The sequence below is a fragment of the Barbatula barbatula genome, assembly GCF_947034865.1.
Source record: "Barbatula barbatula genome assembly, chromosome: 7".
NCBI classification, from domain to species: domain Eukaryota; kingdom Metazoa; phylum Chordata; class Actinopteri; order Cypriniformes; family Nemacheilidae; genus Barbatula; species Barbatula barbatula.
In genome coordinates this window covers 25273450-25288109 of record NC_136770.1, presented here as the reverse complement: position 1 = coordinate 25288109, position 14660 = coordinate 25273450, and the positions used below count along the sequence as shown (strand labels likewise).

The window sequence follows — 14660 nt, the reverse complement described above, 5'->3', positions numbered from 1 at the left end:
CCGCGCGCCTTTCCCTTCTGCTCACCGGACGCTCATGGAGACAGGCTCACTTTCACATCGGTTTAGTTTAGTTTCAGCTGGTGTACATTCACAATTACGGTGGGAAAAGTAGGCCTATGCAACATCGCACTTACTGGGCTTGTCTTTTACTCACCCCTTAGCACCACAGTTGGCAGATTGGATGTCACTGGCATCAGGCTATAGTTTCACTACACGTATAATGTTTAATCTGTGGTTAGCAATATACAATTGAGCTGAAACAGGGGTCAGTCTGTACATGCACAACGACGCAGAAGTAATTATGAGAATATAGCAGTAATAAATAGTAGTCACAGTTAGCAACAGTTGTAATAAATCCTAAAGTCAGTGAGAAAGAAATGTGCCACCTTTCTATGAAGAAAGAGGAAGTTATAAAATCAACTGTCTCATTTGCTCCTTATGTTGCTTTCTTGTAAATAGTTGTGTGGAGAGACGCAATTTTACAAGTAAAAAAATTTTAATTTACCCTTATTTTACAGTTTATTTCTGGCGCCCCAGAAAGAAAGTTTTCTTTTTTTAAAGTTTCTTTTTCAAATGTTTCTTTTCCAGTTTAGTTAAAGTATTGCAGAAAGCGCATACATACTAGGTTAAGCCTACTATACAATATCCGACGACTCCCCCTAATTAAAGTCAATTAAAACCTTTACTTGTTTTAGATGAAGTACTGCCTTTATCGAGTCATTGGATGATCAGTCCAGCAGGTGGCGCTATTGGTGTTCATGATAAACAGTGATTCAGATGCACGTGTGGCCCACTACTGTAATCACAACCGGTCTTAATTCTAGTGAAAACTATTCATATCAAATGAACGCAGTTAACCTCAATGAAAACTATATATGGAGAAATAATCGATATTCAATTGCAATTGCTATGATGACGATGATCATTGCTGGGGTTGTTGAAAGGTTTTCAAATGTTTATCTGTAGATTGTGTGATGCATTTGATCTCCAGTAGATCTCAGAGCAACACAAATCACTCTTAAAGAGCCCAAGTCATTCAGTTCTGAGCGAATAATCGCACCATGTTGTTGGTTTCGGTCGATTTCAGGGGTTTGTGAGGGAGTTTCTTTTAAAGCAGGAAGCGTCTGCGGCTCTCAGCATCCCTCGCGCAGCGCACGCACGCACGCACGCAGTCAAACCCTGAGCCGAACGCGCGCGCGCCAGACGCACTCTTCACGCAAACTCGATTTATTGTTTGAACTTCTTTCGGGACGTTGACTTGAAAACTCACCCAATGAATAATATCTACGACAACATCGACGGTCAAGACGAGCTGGACTTTCCTCTTCTCTTCCTGTACAACCAACCTGATGGACCTCCAGATGAACAAGGTCAGTGCGCGCTTCACTCTTTATCACGCACGCGCATCTGTTGCTACACGAATTCATAAATAGATGCATTGATAAAAATGTCATTGAAAGGGTCAGTTTGTGGTCACACAGTAACTGTTTGCGATGTGTTAGTGCTGTGACACCAAAACTCTTCTGATTGTCATCCTGATATATCATGGTATGATCGGGTCTTGAAAGTACTTTATGGAATACCGTGGTATTACCGCGGTACCATTCTGCTTTGAGAATATTGGGTTCACACGAGAAACCATAAGACATAGTGGAAACTTTCACTGCAGCTTTTTTCCATTCTGTTGAGGTTTCTCTTCAAGCTCTGTTGTGTACCAAAGGAAACAACATCACACATTTTCAGAAGAAGAAACCGATTGCATTATATCAGTCAGCAGCATCGTGTTGTGCAATGCAGTAAAGTGAAACTGACTGTTACTCATGTGTTTCCAGCCGACGGGTTTGTTGCCCCCAGCGACCTCGGCACCGGTCGAACATCCCCCTGCGGTCACCACGATCTGTCGCTGTGCAGCGATGGCTCCGTGTCCCAGCTCTCTCACCGTCTGCCGGCCGACGACCTTCTCACCTACGAGCAGTCGGACCTCAGACACTCATTCGGTCACGCCGCCCTTCCCGGAGCCCTCCAGGGCAACAGCCCCCGAATTGAGATCACCTGCACTGACCTGCACCACCACCGCGATCACGTCCACACCAACCCCGTGAACATCAACCGGCCCATGCTCACCGTGCCCGGGTACGACATGCCCTACAGGGAGAGCCAGTGCCTCAGCCCGGCCAGCAGCACATCTTCTACAAGCTGGCATTCCGACGGCTGTTCCCCCTGCGTGTCTCCGAACGGAAGCGGAGGGGCGGGAATGGCCGCCGTGACCGAAGCGCTCCAGGCCATCCAAGCTTCCGGTTCTCCAAACACGTCTCCTCGCACCAGCATCACCGAAGACACCTTTCTGGACCGCCGCTCTTTCTCCCCGCGTTCCCGGTCCGCCTCTCCGCAGGGCAAACGCACATATCATCAGTACCAGACGCAGAGGTCACCGAGTCCCTGCTGCGGACGAGACGAGCCGCGCGAGTTCTGCGGTCATCTCGTGAACCTGGAAGATTCTTTGAACGACCTCGGCAGCGGCCTGATGAAACCCATCCCTACCAAGATGGTCCGATCCAGTCAAGAGTTTGCCGTCTACACGGAAGACCACGCAAGCCTGTTCTCATCCGTGCCTGAAGTGAAGAAGGAGTTCACCGTGGAATCGTGCTATTTCATGCCGGCCAACTGGTCCGGTCAGGCGCTGGCAGGGGTTTGTAGGTACGGAAGAGAGGAGATGCTTAATGTCATTATGCAGAACCTTAGAACCTGATAGTTAGTCCCAGAATGTCTATAAAGCTTCTTGAAATGAATAATCTGTGTCGTGAGTTAAACTGAGTTTTATTTTATTGTTCAGTATGCCAGTGTCCTCCCTGCCGGCGTTCGATTGGCCTCTCCGCAGCCGAACGGAGCAGTACGAGCTGAGGATGGAGGTTCAGCCCAGAGAGCATCATCGAGCTCATTATGAGACGGAGGGCAGTCGAGGGGCCGTCAAAGCGTCTTCCAGAGGTCATCCGGTGGTTCAGGTAAACTGAGGACACTTGTTATTTAAAGGAAACTGAAAATGAGTGGGACTTGTTTTCTTTGGTTTTGTGAGGACGAGTGATGTGAGCGAAGGTGAGAATTCTGAAGAATGACATGTAAAAGAAACGTTCGTCAGGAGGGGGTTGATCTGAAAGAAGCGAGAGATAACTTGAACGAAAGGCGTGACATGAGCTGTGTGTGCAGGGAAATGAGGATCGGTGTTCTTTTAGCGTACGGTCAGATTTATCTCATTAACCTGTTGATTTGCTTTTAAAAATAAAGGTTCAAACAGGCTTTCAGCTTGATGCTTTAGGCTAGAAGAGAAGATTTAAAGACCATTTTATTCCATAGTGACGCCCATAAAAAACACAAATCACAATGTCTTTAATATCGCAAATGGAAACCGTCACGTTTCTCCTCCGAAATGTGTCTGTTTGAGAAGAAACGTCAACTCAATGTTCTCATCACATTCACTCAAGATGAGACTCTTTCAACAATTCCACACTCTCGTTTGATTCTCGTTTTATTTCTTCTGATTATTTTGAGGAGAAACGAGTTGATTTGTGTGTCTGAACATTGTGTCTCAGTTACGAGGATACAGCGGGAGAGAGCCACTCACTCTACAGATCTTCATCGGTACGGCTGACGAGAGGAATCTCAGACCTCACGCCTTCTATCAGGTTCACAGAATCACCGGCAAAACTGTGACCACCAGCAGTCAAGAACGCATGCTGAACGGAACCAAAGTTCTAGAAGTTGCTCTGGAACCCAAAGAGAACATGCGTGCCACGTAAGAGCTCAGATCTTCAGATGAAAACAGAGAAACGATTTTAACTTAAGAGCTGTAAATATATGTGTTGTGTGTTTTGAACAGCACGGATTTGTTCAGAATACACTCTTGACTTTGTCACGTTAGTGGTTGTTTTGTGATGTTTCTTGCGCATTGTGTGTTCAGAATCGACTGCGCTGGTATCCTGAAGTTGAGGAATGCTGACATCGAGTTGAGGAAAGGAGAAACGGACGTCGGGCGGAAGAACACTCGAGTCAAACTGGTGTTCCGCGTTCACGTTCCTCAGTCGACGGGTCAATGGCTCTCTCTCCAAGTGGCCTCGCACACCATCGAGTGCTGTACGCATTACAACATCTTGCTGTTTTCAGAATCTGAACAGCTATCCCACACTTGTGTTATTTCATAGCGATGAGTAAAACAGGTTTTTGCACGTGATGTGTTTCAGCTCAAAGGTCGGCTGTTGAAAAGCCCACAGTGGATCATCAGGATTTAGATCATTGTTCTGTTCTGGGTGGACTTCAGATGGTCCTCAGAGGCCAGAACTTCACTTCCGAGACCAGAGTCATCTTCTATGAGAAAACACACGGTGAGGATCACACGTCAAATCCTTCTGTATTCCCTCTCATGTCGTGAGTTTCTCTCATAGAACACGCTCACAACTTTTGCTAAAGTTTTCTCATTTCACCGAACAGAACAAAAGCTACGCAATGTGAATATTCTGTGTCGTGTTAAGGGCTCCAAACTATCTTTTAATATTTGACTTCTTCAGATGTTATCTTTGATCTGTGGAGAACATTAGCATAGGATTTGTTTGATGTGCTTTGCATATCCTGAAACTGGAGGTCCGCGCTGGAGCTGTCGTGATGCCGCGGGTCGCATGTTAGACTGCAGTCTGCACCAGAGTGAAAATAAAGAGATAAGGTTTTGCAAAACAGCCCGCACATACGCCATAGCCCCGTCAAACCTCAGCGATCACACCTACACGCCGTACGTCACCTTAACAACACAGTGTTCCTTTAGCTCGCAGTAAAACTTGATTTATGCACCACCGTTGAGAAAAAACAACCTTCTCTTCACAGAATATTATGCTAGATAGACTGCAGCTAAACGATATGATCAAGAATGAGGGAAATAAAAAGCACTTCAGGAATGGTGTAAATATCAGTAACATGCATCAAGAGTCGAACGTCATTAATGCAGACGAGTGATATAAAACATTGAGATGCGTGTGACGCAGACTTCATCTTTCCATTCAGGTGAGCGATGAGATGTGGTTGCGAGAGGATGTGGTTTCTGTTCTGCACAGATATCATCTCTCTTTCCTCTGCTGTTCTCTCTACATCACTAGCACAACGGGACTCTGGGACGCACACTCAATACACTTCTACCTGTTCATCACATCACATCACACACCTACGACCTCTGATGTGAAATATGGAACAATCTAAACTTACAACACTGTAAATAAATATACTTTTTTTCTTCGTTGGTTCAACTTTTAAAAAGTTGCCTGCACATTTTAAGTTAATTCAACTTATAAATGTTAGTTAACCCAATGAATTTCTCATTGTTTAGTTCAGTCAAATTGAAGGCAACCAGGACACTTTTAGTTTTTTACAGTGAAGTAATAGTTCACCCAAAACAAATTCAGTCATCATTTATTCTCCATCGTGTGGTTGTAAATCTGCATGTAAGTGGAACACAGAAGAAGATATTTTCAGAGATGTGTCTGTGGTTTTGTGTTCATATAATGGAAGTCAATGAGGTTCAGTGCTGTTCTTCAAAATCAAATGGATTCAAATGTTCTGTGTTCTGAAGAAGAAAGAAACTCATACAGGTTTAAAATGACATGAAAGTGAAATGATGACAGAAATATTCTGATAACAATGAAAAGAAGCTGTAACTTGGCTAAACTCGTCTCTCCAATATTTGAATTTAGACTGCGATACCAAACACAACCGCAAGTCAGTGTACCGTACGGTTTCTTTAAATGCGACCCAACTACAGGACCCATTCAACTAATTGATTATTTAAAAAAATTACCATAAAACAATTTACAATTATTATACAATTAAATATACATGGTTATATTATTAGACACTAGACAAACACTGACCGGACGTTATCTGAAGCCTCGCTGCGTGCGTCCGATGAATCCATCCATACACAATGTTTATTCCTGAATGAGAATAATCTTTTTATACCACCTTTAGAATGTTTATATAACGTCTCTTAAATGCTCAGTGAACATCTCTGCAAGAATGTTTCTATATGTGAAACCGTTCCCTTTATGCCGGGAAACCACACAAGCTACGAACTGCCTTCAAAACCTATGGCCTTAGCAACCACACAGAACCCCATAGCACTATGATGTCACATGCTCTTTCTAACGTATAACTGAGTGGTTATTCACGACGGTTTTATCATCTTAGGTGACTTACAGACATGGGAGGCCGAGGCGAAGGTTTACAGAGATAAAAGCACAGCTGTGAGTATTCTGACATGTTTGGAGAGCAGAATTATAATATTACATCCTTACGAGGTTTGAATAGTTCTTCTTCACAGAATGTGTTGTTTTTGGAAATCCCTCCGTACCGTGAGCCCAACATCCATCACCTGGTCAAAGTCAACTTCAACGTGCTGAACAGCAAGAAGAATTGCAGCCCAGCTCAACACTTCACCTACACGCCACTGTCAGGTGAGATCTTCAATCTCCATGTGAACATATAACATCATGTCTGTGCTGTTTCCCCGGTGACAATGACCTCACTTCCTGTTCAGTGCCACAGATCAAGGCGGAGCCTGTGGAGAATTACCAGTACGCCCAGTTGGGCTGTGTTGTGCGTCCGGTTATGGGGTTGTCTCCGCCCTCATGCCGTTTGGCCGACAGCTTTATGATGCCCAGCGGGCGCTCTCACTCGAGCATGTACCCCACTGCCCACCTTCAACACCCGCCCGCACACTACCAGCTGGAGCACGCGGTACCGGGGGGCTCCCCGGGTCACTCTTCATGTATGTCGGTCACACGTGGTACGACCTCACTGTCTCACTTCGGTCCGAACATCTACCAGAACACCACAGTAAGTGACGCCATCCAAGCGGCCGCCTCCATGTTTCCGACCCTCGATGTGTCAGAGCTCTGCTCAGGTGTGGGTCATGAGAGGGCGTACGGCTCACGGGTGTCCCCGAGCGCAGGGAGATCTCCACCGGTCCACAGTCATCAACACACATACCTGACCATTCAACATCAGAGAACCAGCAGTCCGGTGAGACTCAACATAAAGCAAGAGCACCTGGACCAGGTCTACCTGGATGATGGTTTGTGGATATCTTCACTTTAGTCTCATGCAGTGTACATATAGAGGTTTAGGGTCCTCATACCTTATTCATATTTCGATATTGTAGAATAAAAGTGAACTCATTCATACTCAAAAATACCACAAATGCAAAACGATAGTGGAATGAAAGAGTGAATCAAACGGTTATTTTCTAGTGTCTTTAAAGTAGTCAGAATTTACAGAAATATTCTCTCGTCTTTTTATCCTGAGATGCTTTTCAGACAGACTTCACATTTACAATATGCTTTAATATTCAGTCATAAATCATTTAAACATGAGATTTTTACTGATCAAAATGAAAGACTAATATATTTCCACAAATATATCTTTTTGCACAAATCTGATATCAGACATTGAAGATTTGTAATTCCCCTAAACTTGAATTGTGGTGTATATAAATACAGCCGCCGATCAGAGAGCATTCAACATTTTTATTTCAAAGATGTATTTCAATAAAGTTAAACATAAAGGGCCGGTTTCCCGAACAAGGATTAGTTTAAACAAGGACTAGGCCTGAGTTGAATTAGGATATTTAAGTTATGTTTTACAAAAAACATCACTGGTGTGCATCTTGAGACAAAACAATCGCACTGATATATTTTTAAGATATGCCAGTGTAAATTATTTTCGTTAAAGACATGGTCTCTTCATTTTTTCGCTGAAATGGTCTCTTCATTTTTTTTGTGGCTATATATGTATGGAAAGAGAGAGCGAGATGTAATGTTAGTCTAGTTTTAATACTTTTCTAAATCTTTTTGACATAAACATTTGTACTTAAATGTAGTTGCAAAGGAACAAGTTAACCTACAAGAGGCCCCATTTCATTTAAAGACATCAATTCTAGTAGAGAAAATGATGGAAGAATTAGGAAACGTTGTTGAAATCACATGAAGAAGATGCAGTATAGAGGCTGTATTTCTTTCTTTATACATCAGGTTTATTTTGGAGGTGTGTGTGTGTGCAGGAAACCGTGAAGCAGTGAATGTAGATGAGTTGTGTTAATGTATGCCGCTGCTTTATGTGGGTCACTGGCTGAGCTTCTGTTAAATATTGAACTCTTAACACAGAAAAACAGGCCGGACTATTGATCTGATTACAAAGCGTTTAGTTCACTCACAAAGACAAACTCACTGTGTGGTGTGGACCATCTTTGTATCTCTGATTTTAATATCGCACAACACACTTTGTGGTGGTTAATGTAGGTGTTGAGTTTCTATTTTAGACATGATGCATCGGTATAAAAGCAACTCCTGCATCCCCTGCTTCTAAATTTAGACTGAAAAGTTTCCATTTATAGTCCACTGATCTGGTGTCAGCAGAACAACAGCATCTGATGTTCACATGAGGACTCTCTGCTGCCAGCTAGTGAACAGAGCCCATCGGATCACACTTCATTCACATCATCACTTTGAGTCCGGAAATATTCTTCAAACATTCAATAGTGCTTTTGCAGTGTAATATCAGATGTATATTTTATTATAAAGTCAAGTTTATCTGTAATTGTAGTTTTTTTTAAAGGTCCAATTTATCTATGATTTAGTTTATATTGTGATTTCTCTTTCGGCTAATGAATCACACTAAATACATCAGTGTTTTGGGGACAAAAATGATATAAAACACATGGAATGGTAATGCAACAGTAATGTTTTGTTTTTGTATTTCTCTCCCACAGTGAATGCTGTTATAAGAAAGGACCTCATTCATAAGAATGATCTCTGAAGCCCAGGATCCCTCAGAATATAATATTGCTTTGTTCTGTTTAAATGCTGTTTTTCATATCAATTATTTGTAAAAAGAAAGATCATTATTTTACTATGAAATCAATCTTAGATTTATCATCACTTGTTTTTATTATAAGTGCTTATATATATATATATATATATATATATTGCTTATTTTCTATCAAAGATTGAACTTATATTTATCGATGTGCATTTCAAATAAAATGTTACAAATGACATAATGGAACAGTGTTGGGTGTTGTGCCTCAGAGTGTCATTTTATTTATAAAGTTTTCACTTTTTGGATTCTAACTTAATAATGTTAAAGTTAAAATACACGATAAGCTTGACAATTATTTGAATGAAATGTGTTGTATGTAGCAACTGTTACAGTAACAAATAGCAAACAAGCAATTGACTCTTTGACATTATGGGATAGTTTCTCTCAGAGGATTGAAGCGTGAACTGTTGTTAGTGTCGTTACTGTAAACTGCTGCAGTGACATCTTTAAATATATCGGAAGAATGTTTCTTTGTAAAAAGCGACCTAAATATCCTAATGCACCCAAGGCCTAGTTTAATTGAATCCCTAATAAAATTCTTATGAAAAATGAAACTATTCTGTATTCCCAAAATAACCTGCTAACAGATGGATCTTCAATAAAGCAAGTATACAATCACAGGTCAATGCTTGTGCCTATATCCTTCAGACACGCATTAGATATTCTGTGAAACACTTACAGATAATGTCACAATCATAAGAACCTTTGAAATGCATTGCCCGGATTTGTACACGTGTTGTACATGAATGCCTTTCATTACACTAAAATAAATGATTGTTGATAAAAACAAGGAGAGCAGATTGAGTTTATTTATTAATGTACTTAAAGTAACCACACAATATTATAAACAAAGATACACATAAAAGCACTGTTCAGTTGAGAACGCAAAAGAAACCTTCAGCCTGAAATGAACAAGCTGAAGTCTTGATGTTCATAGAGCGCTCCTGTAAATACACATACAGTATCAAATCCACCAACACTGAACCTTTAATCTCATTCACTCAGTGTTTCTAGCGCTTCTTCTTGCTCTCCTTTTTCAGTTTCTGTCGGATTGGTTGAACGGGAGTCTTTTGCTTCTTGTTCTGCTCAAAACCTCGTGTTTCAACCGGCTCCGGAGTCTCTACCTAGAAATACAATCAATCACATTAATATAAACATTTCATGGTTATCGTCACCTTTACACAGATACTGTATCTGAATGAAACGCTCCAATACTTGCACACAGTTCATAATAGTTTGATGGAAAGCCTTTTAATATTACATGTGTAGAATCACACATGAAGTGCAGTAGAGAGTAAAGAAACAGCATTCGAGAGGTTGTTCTGGAGAATGATGTATGGCATGTGTAGCATCTAGACCTATAGGTGTATGTTTGTTCACACCTGCTCGGGGCTCTTGGTTGTGGGGATTATTATGGCTAAAATGCAGAGGAGTTGAAAAATGGCTCCTAAGAAAAGACCGTAACGCATGAGACTCTCGAGGAGTGTCGCTTCAGGAACTTCCGGAGGAGACAGATCCAGATCTCCAGACATGATGCTGCTCATCACAACAACAACAACAACACGTTATTCAATAACACTGAAGAACTGCGCTGGAACTGACTGAACATTCACGACGCATGACTAAAACACATACATGCTAATAGTTCACAAATCCTAGAATATAAGTGTGGTGTTTATGACATGTGCAAATGTCCAGAGAACACACATCGCGTCTATGAAGTGTTTCCGTTCTGAATAAAGTTCATGTTCAGACAGACAGACAGAAGCTCTTATGAATGATCAGTTACCTGATGACATAAACCGCTCGGAGAGAGAAATAAATTGCACGATAAAATACGGTTTGTTGTCAGCCCGATGAGCCGCTGTGACGTCACGTCCGGTGCGTTTGACTGGTTAGCGCCTCCTACTGTACGGAGATTTAACTGCACAAAATCATTCAAATAAACAAGTGAAACAAAGATTGATAACGCTGAAAAAACACCAATACAAAATATTATAGTTTCAATTTAATTTACATAACAACCATTTAATCCATTTCCCTGATGTTTAGGCAAAACATTATTTTATAGACTTTGCAACATCTGGTAAAAAAGCTACTCTCAAAAATCTCAAAAAATATAATTGTATTATACCTGTCATAAACAAATAGTCTATATTTCAAGACAACAAACCCCATGACTAGATATCACTACTTTCTGTACTTCTAACACTAATGTAATTGACTATATTCAATTATTTCTTGTCTTACAATAAACAACTTTTTTTATCGTTATCTATGACTATTTTCCTTTATATTGAGTCTCACATCAAGCATTTCAAACTTAAGTTAACATGTTTATCTTTACTGCGATCACAAGATAATAAAAAGATCAATCTCTTGGTGTTGCCATCCGATATCAGCAGGATGATTGAAGTGATGAGAGAACTTTAAATGGTCCTATAAGTTGCGAGAAATGACTGTTGGGTTAGGAGGAGCTTCATGTTATATGATCAAAAACAAACACACGAGAAATCTATTTAAAAGATCTTTATTTCCTATGATGAACTAATGGATATCTTCATGTTGACCTTCTAGCGGATGGGTTGGTTTGGTTGAGGTTTCACATTGTTTTTCGTACAGGAAAGGCATTCTTTTGTTCATTTGTACGGGGAATCGAAAGCATGCCAAAGCATCCACATAAGGATCGGACGACACATGAACCTCCACGCAGGACAAACGGAACAGTTCTCTTGACACGCGGTGGACGGGTTAGAGTATGTTAGTAAGCAGACATGTTGGCAGTATTGCATTGGAAAGGTGGTGGTGGTGATTATACAGTGTGTTCCATTATTAGAAGACAACACATGGAGAGATGTGTCCGGGGAGGGCAGGCCAGGAGACCGGCGTCCACAGTGTCCCAGGGAAGACTGGGATTTTGTTGCTTGCTCCGCAGGGAAAAACACCAGAGCCCTGCAGTTTTAAATTCACGTTCACACCACACATTTAGACATTATTCTACATTGGTCCTATTACAAACTACAACACACAGAAGCGGACGAGAAGATTCCTAGGCAGCTGTACATAGTCCAAGGGTGTTCCACGAAAACACAGAAATGCACACAAAATACAACATACATACATATGACATTCAATAATGCAAAGAATTGACTCGGATGCAAAACAGAGATCACACATGAACAAATAATATAGCATTTAGTGTAGCAGTCGTCTTTCTGAACCTTACTATACAGAACATACTATAATAATGATACTAGCACTACTATAATATACTGTATACTTCAGCTCACGCTTATTTTCCTTTACTCAAAACTTGGAAAACGTTTCTGTTTACTGAAATCATATTAAATATTGTCTTAAAAATGATTGGAAAACTTTAAATAAACGAAACATTTCATTGCCACAGAAATTTACTGAAAGACGTTTAAGGCACTAAAATTAAAAGGATACAAATAAATGATTCTAAAATAGCAACATAAAAAATGAACATGTGAAGAGTAAGATGACAAAAGCAACATTTGTAAGAAAATAGCTCAAAGTTGAACTCATTTGAAATGTAAAACTATAATAATACTAGCTCTGCTACGGTCAGTACTATAGTGTGTATTCATGTGTTAAATCACATTCACATGAAGTGGCCATAAGGCTCTCTTGATTTATTCATTATTGAAAATCTCCATCTTGCATTCTTCTGTCATGTGGACAAGTATTCACTCCTCCTTTTTTAAAAAGAAAACAATTCCATCAATTCAACTGTGAACAAAGAACCTGAAACAGGACATGTTTGTGTAGATCTATCAGTTACACACACATTGCATAATAAAGTCGTGCTGTACATAATAATGACGATGTGTTTCATATTACACATATAGTGTTTATGTGAATACGATCATTGCATTGTTTATTCAGCAGAGCATCACTTTCATTCCAGCTTACATCATTTGCTTTCAATTCCTGTGAATTATTTCAACACAAGAAAGAAAAGGACGAGATTGTCTTTGAACAGACAGTTACTGTACACGGCAATGATTCTCTCTCACACAACGCTTGTACGTTATTACAGTAAATTATTATGGCTTTGAGTTTCTGCATGTGGTTTGCACACATTAACAGGTGGATCACAAAACCCGTCCAGTCTGTATTTCATCTCCAAATCAAAAGACAGAAGAAAGACAGTGAGGATTTCATGACTATTACGCACATGTTCCCCCACAGTCTCATTCAATTAAATCGATCGTTGTCATTAACGCTTAACAAATAATACGAACATGATTTGAAATAGTTCAGGTATTTTTACACCATGTATTTGAACAATATTTATGATGATTTCAACCAAAATTCTATGAAAGAAAGGGAAGAATTTACAGAGAAACTGTGATACTGTATATTCATTTGAATCATCGTGATCTTACACTAGACCTGATCCTTTTCTTTACTCTAAATCTCTTTCGTTTCTCTTTTGATTTCTGGCCGTGCTGTCGATATGAGATTCATTCTATAACACACATTCATGAAAAGTCACAAGCTGAACATATTTCATTCTTACAATCGTTCAATCACAGATGAGGCAAATGACACGGACACGTGGAATAAAAACACGATGAGTAGATATAACACACAGCAGCTTTTAACTCTCTGTTGCAAATGTAAAAGTATTTTGAAAAACTCTTCTTGATATATTCTTCACATTCCCTTTTCCGGGAAATGTCATAAACTGTGCATTCAGTGCATTTATTCCTCTACATTTTATTATCAAAACGAGAAAAGTCACACACGATATAATAATGCTCTAATTTTGAAAACATGCTTCTATGTACATCGATTTATAGACACATGCTGTAGAAACAACTTCAACGCAAAGCTGAGGGTGACGTCTTTCTTCAGATTTCTTTACTTTATAAGCGTAACCTGATGGAGCGCGGGTGACCCCGGTGAACTGCCTCTGACCGGCTCATTTGAGTTCATACTTTGGCATCTGGGAGAGTTTGGCTCCAAACAAATAAATAAACAAACAAACAAACAAGGCTGTGACGTAAAGCAGAAACTCAAACGTGTGATGAAAATCCTGCAGTAGATTCACAGCAACTTCATCTGTGACGTGTGTGTGTACGCGTGTGGGTGCGTGTGTGCGCTTGTGTGTGTGTGTGCGCTTGTGTGTGTGTGTGCGTGCGTGCGTGTGCATGGGTGTGCGCGTGTGGGCTTGTGTGTGTGTGTGCACTTGTGTGTATGTGTGTTCGTGTGTGCGCTTGTGTGTATGTGTGTTCGTGTGTGCGCTTGTCTGTATCTGTGTGTGTGTGTGCGATCGTGTGTGTGCGCGTGTGTGTGTGCGCGCTTGTGTGTTCGTGTGTGCGCGCTTGTGTGTATGTGTGTTCGTGTGTGCGCTTGTCTGTATCTGTGTGTGTGTGTGCGATCGTGTGTGTGCGCGCGTGTGTGTGTGTGTGTGTGCGCGCTTGTGTGTTCGTGTGTGCGCGCTTGTGTGTATGTGTGTGCGTGTGTGTGTGTGTGCGCGTGTGTGTCAAGATCGATCTGATGGGATCATGCTCACTTCTAAACATTAAAGATATGGTAGATGTCTGTAACAGCAGCATTACAGTAAATACGATGTGTCTTTACACAGATTATATGTAAACCATGCTGAACTATGACATTGAATTGAATATTCATGTATATTGCCATTATTACTCGTTATAAAATATATTAGCCCATGAATTCCCATTTAGGGTTTTATCTGACCGTCATAGACCTCAGCT

The 14660-nt window shown here is 40.7% G+C and overlaps 2 protein-coding genes across 3 annotated transcripts; one reads left to right on the top strand and one right to left on the bottom strand.

The window, feature by feature from the left end:
- The first annotated feature begins 1185 nt into the window (after positions 1-1185).
- nfatc2b (nuclear factor of activated T cells 2b) lies at positions 1186-9062 on the top strand. The gene is made up of 10 exons (XM_079460401.1): positions 1186-1370; positions 1833-2697; positions 2834-3002; positions 3588-3790; positions 3956-4128; positions 4236-4376; positions 6223-6278; positions 6356-6488; positions 6572-7108; positions 8801-9062. Exons 1-10 carry the CDS (start codon positions 1274-1276, stop codon positions 8845-8847), a joined length of 2421 nt encoding a protein of 806 aa, XP_079316527.1. The 5' UTR covers positions 1186-1273; the 3' UTR covers positions 8848-9062.
- Positions 9063-9704: 642 nt separating this feature from the next.
- Positions 9705-10791, bottom strand: manbal (mannosidase beta like). 2 transcript variants are annotated; one of them, XM_079459689.1, is made up of 3 exons: positions 10700-10791; positions 10293-10446; positions 9705-10034 (listed from the first exon to the last, which is right to left on the bottom strand). In XM_079459689.1, exons 2-3 carry the CDS (start codon positions 10440-10442, stop codon positions 9921-9923), a joined length of 264 nt encoding a protein of 87 aa, XP_079315815.1. In that variant the 5' UTR covers positions 10443-10446; positions 10700-10791; the 3' UTR covers positions 9705-9920. The 2 variants fall into 2 exon arrangements, with proteins under 2 accessions (XP_079315815.1, XP_079315814.1); XM_079459688.1 differs by lacking the exon at positions 10700-10791 and having other exon boundaries at positions 10293-10593.
- Between the last annotated feature and the right edge of the window lie 3869 nt (positions 10792-14660).

What these genes read in the sequence shown, in the direction of transcription:
- nfatc2b (XM_079460401.1), top strand. Translation starts at nt 1,274, where the DNA reads ATGAATAATATCTACGACAACATCGACGGTCAAGACGAGCTGGACTTT. An exon ending in CTCGCACACCATCGAGTGCT is followed by an intron (nt 4,129 to 4,235) that starts GTACGCATTACA and finishes GATGTGTTTCAG; the next exon opens with CTCAAAGGTCGGCTGTTGAA. An exon ending in CACCTACACGCCACTGTCAG is followed by an intron (nt 6,489 to 6,571) that starts GTGAGATCTTCA and finishes CTTCCTGTTCAG; the next exon opens with TGCCACAGATCAAGGCGGAG.
- manbal (XM_079459688.1), bottom strand. Translation starts at nt 10,454, where the DNA reads ATGAGCAGCATCATGTCTGGAGATCTGGATCTGTCTCCTCCGGAAGTT. An exon ending in CAACCAAGAGCCCCGAGCAG is followed by an intron (nt 10,035 to 10,292) that starts GTGTGAACAAAC and finishes TTGTATTTCTAG; the next exon opens with GTAGAGACTCCGGAGCCGGT.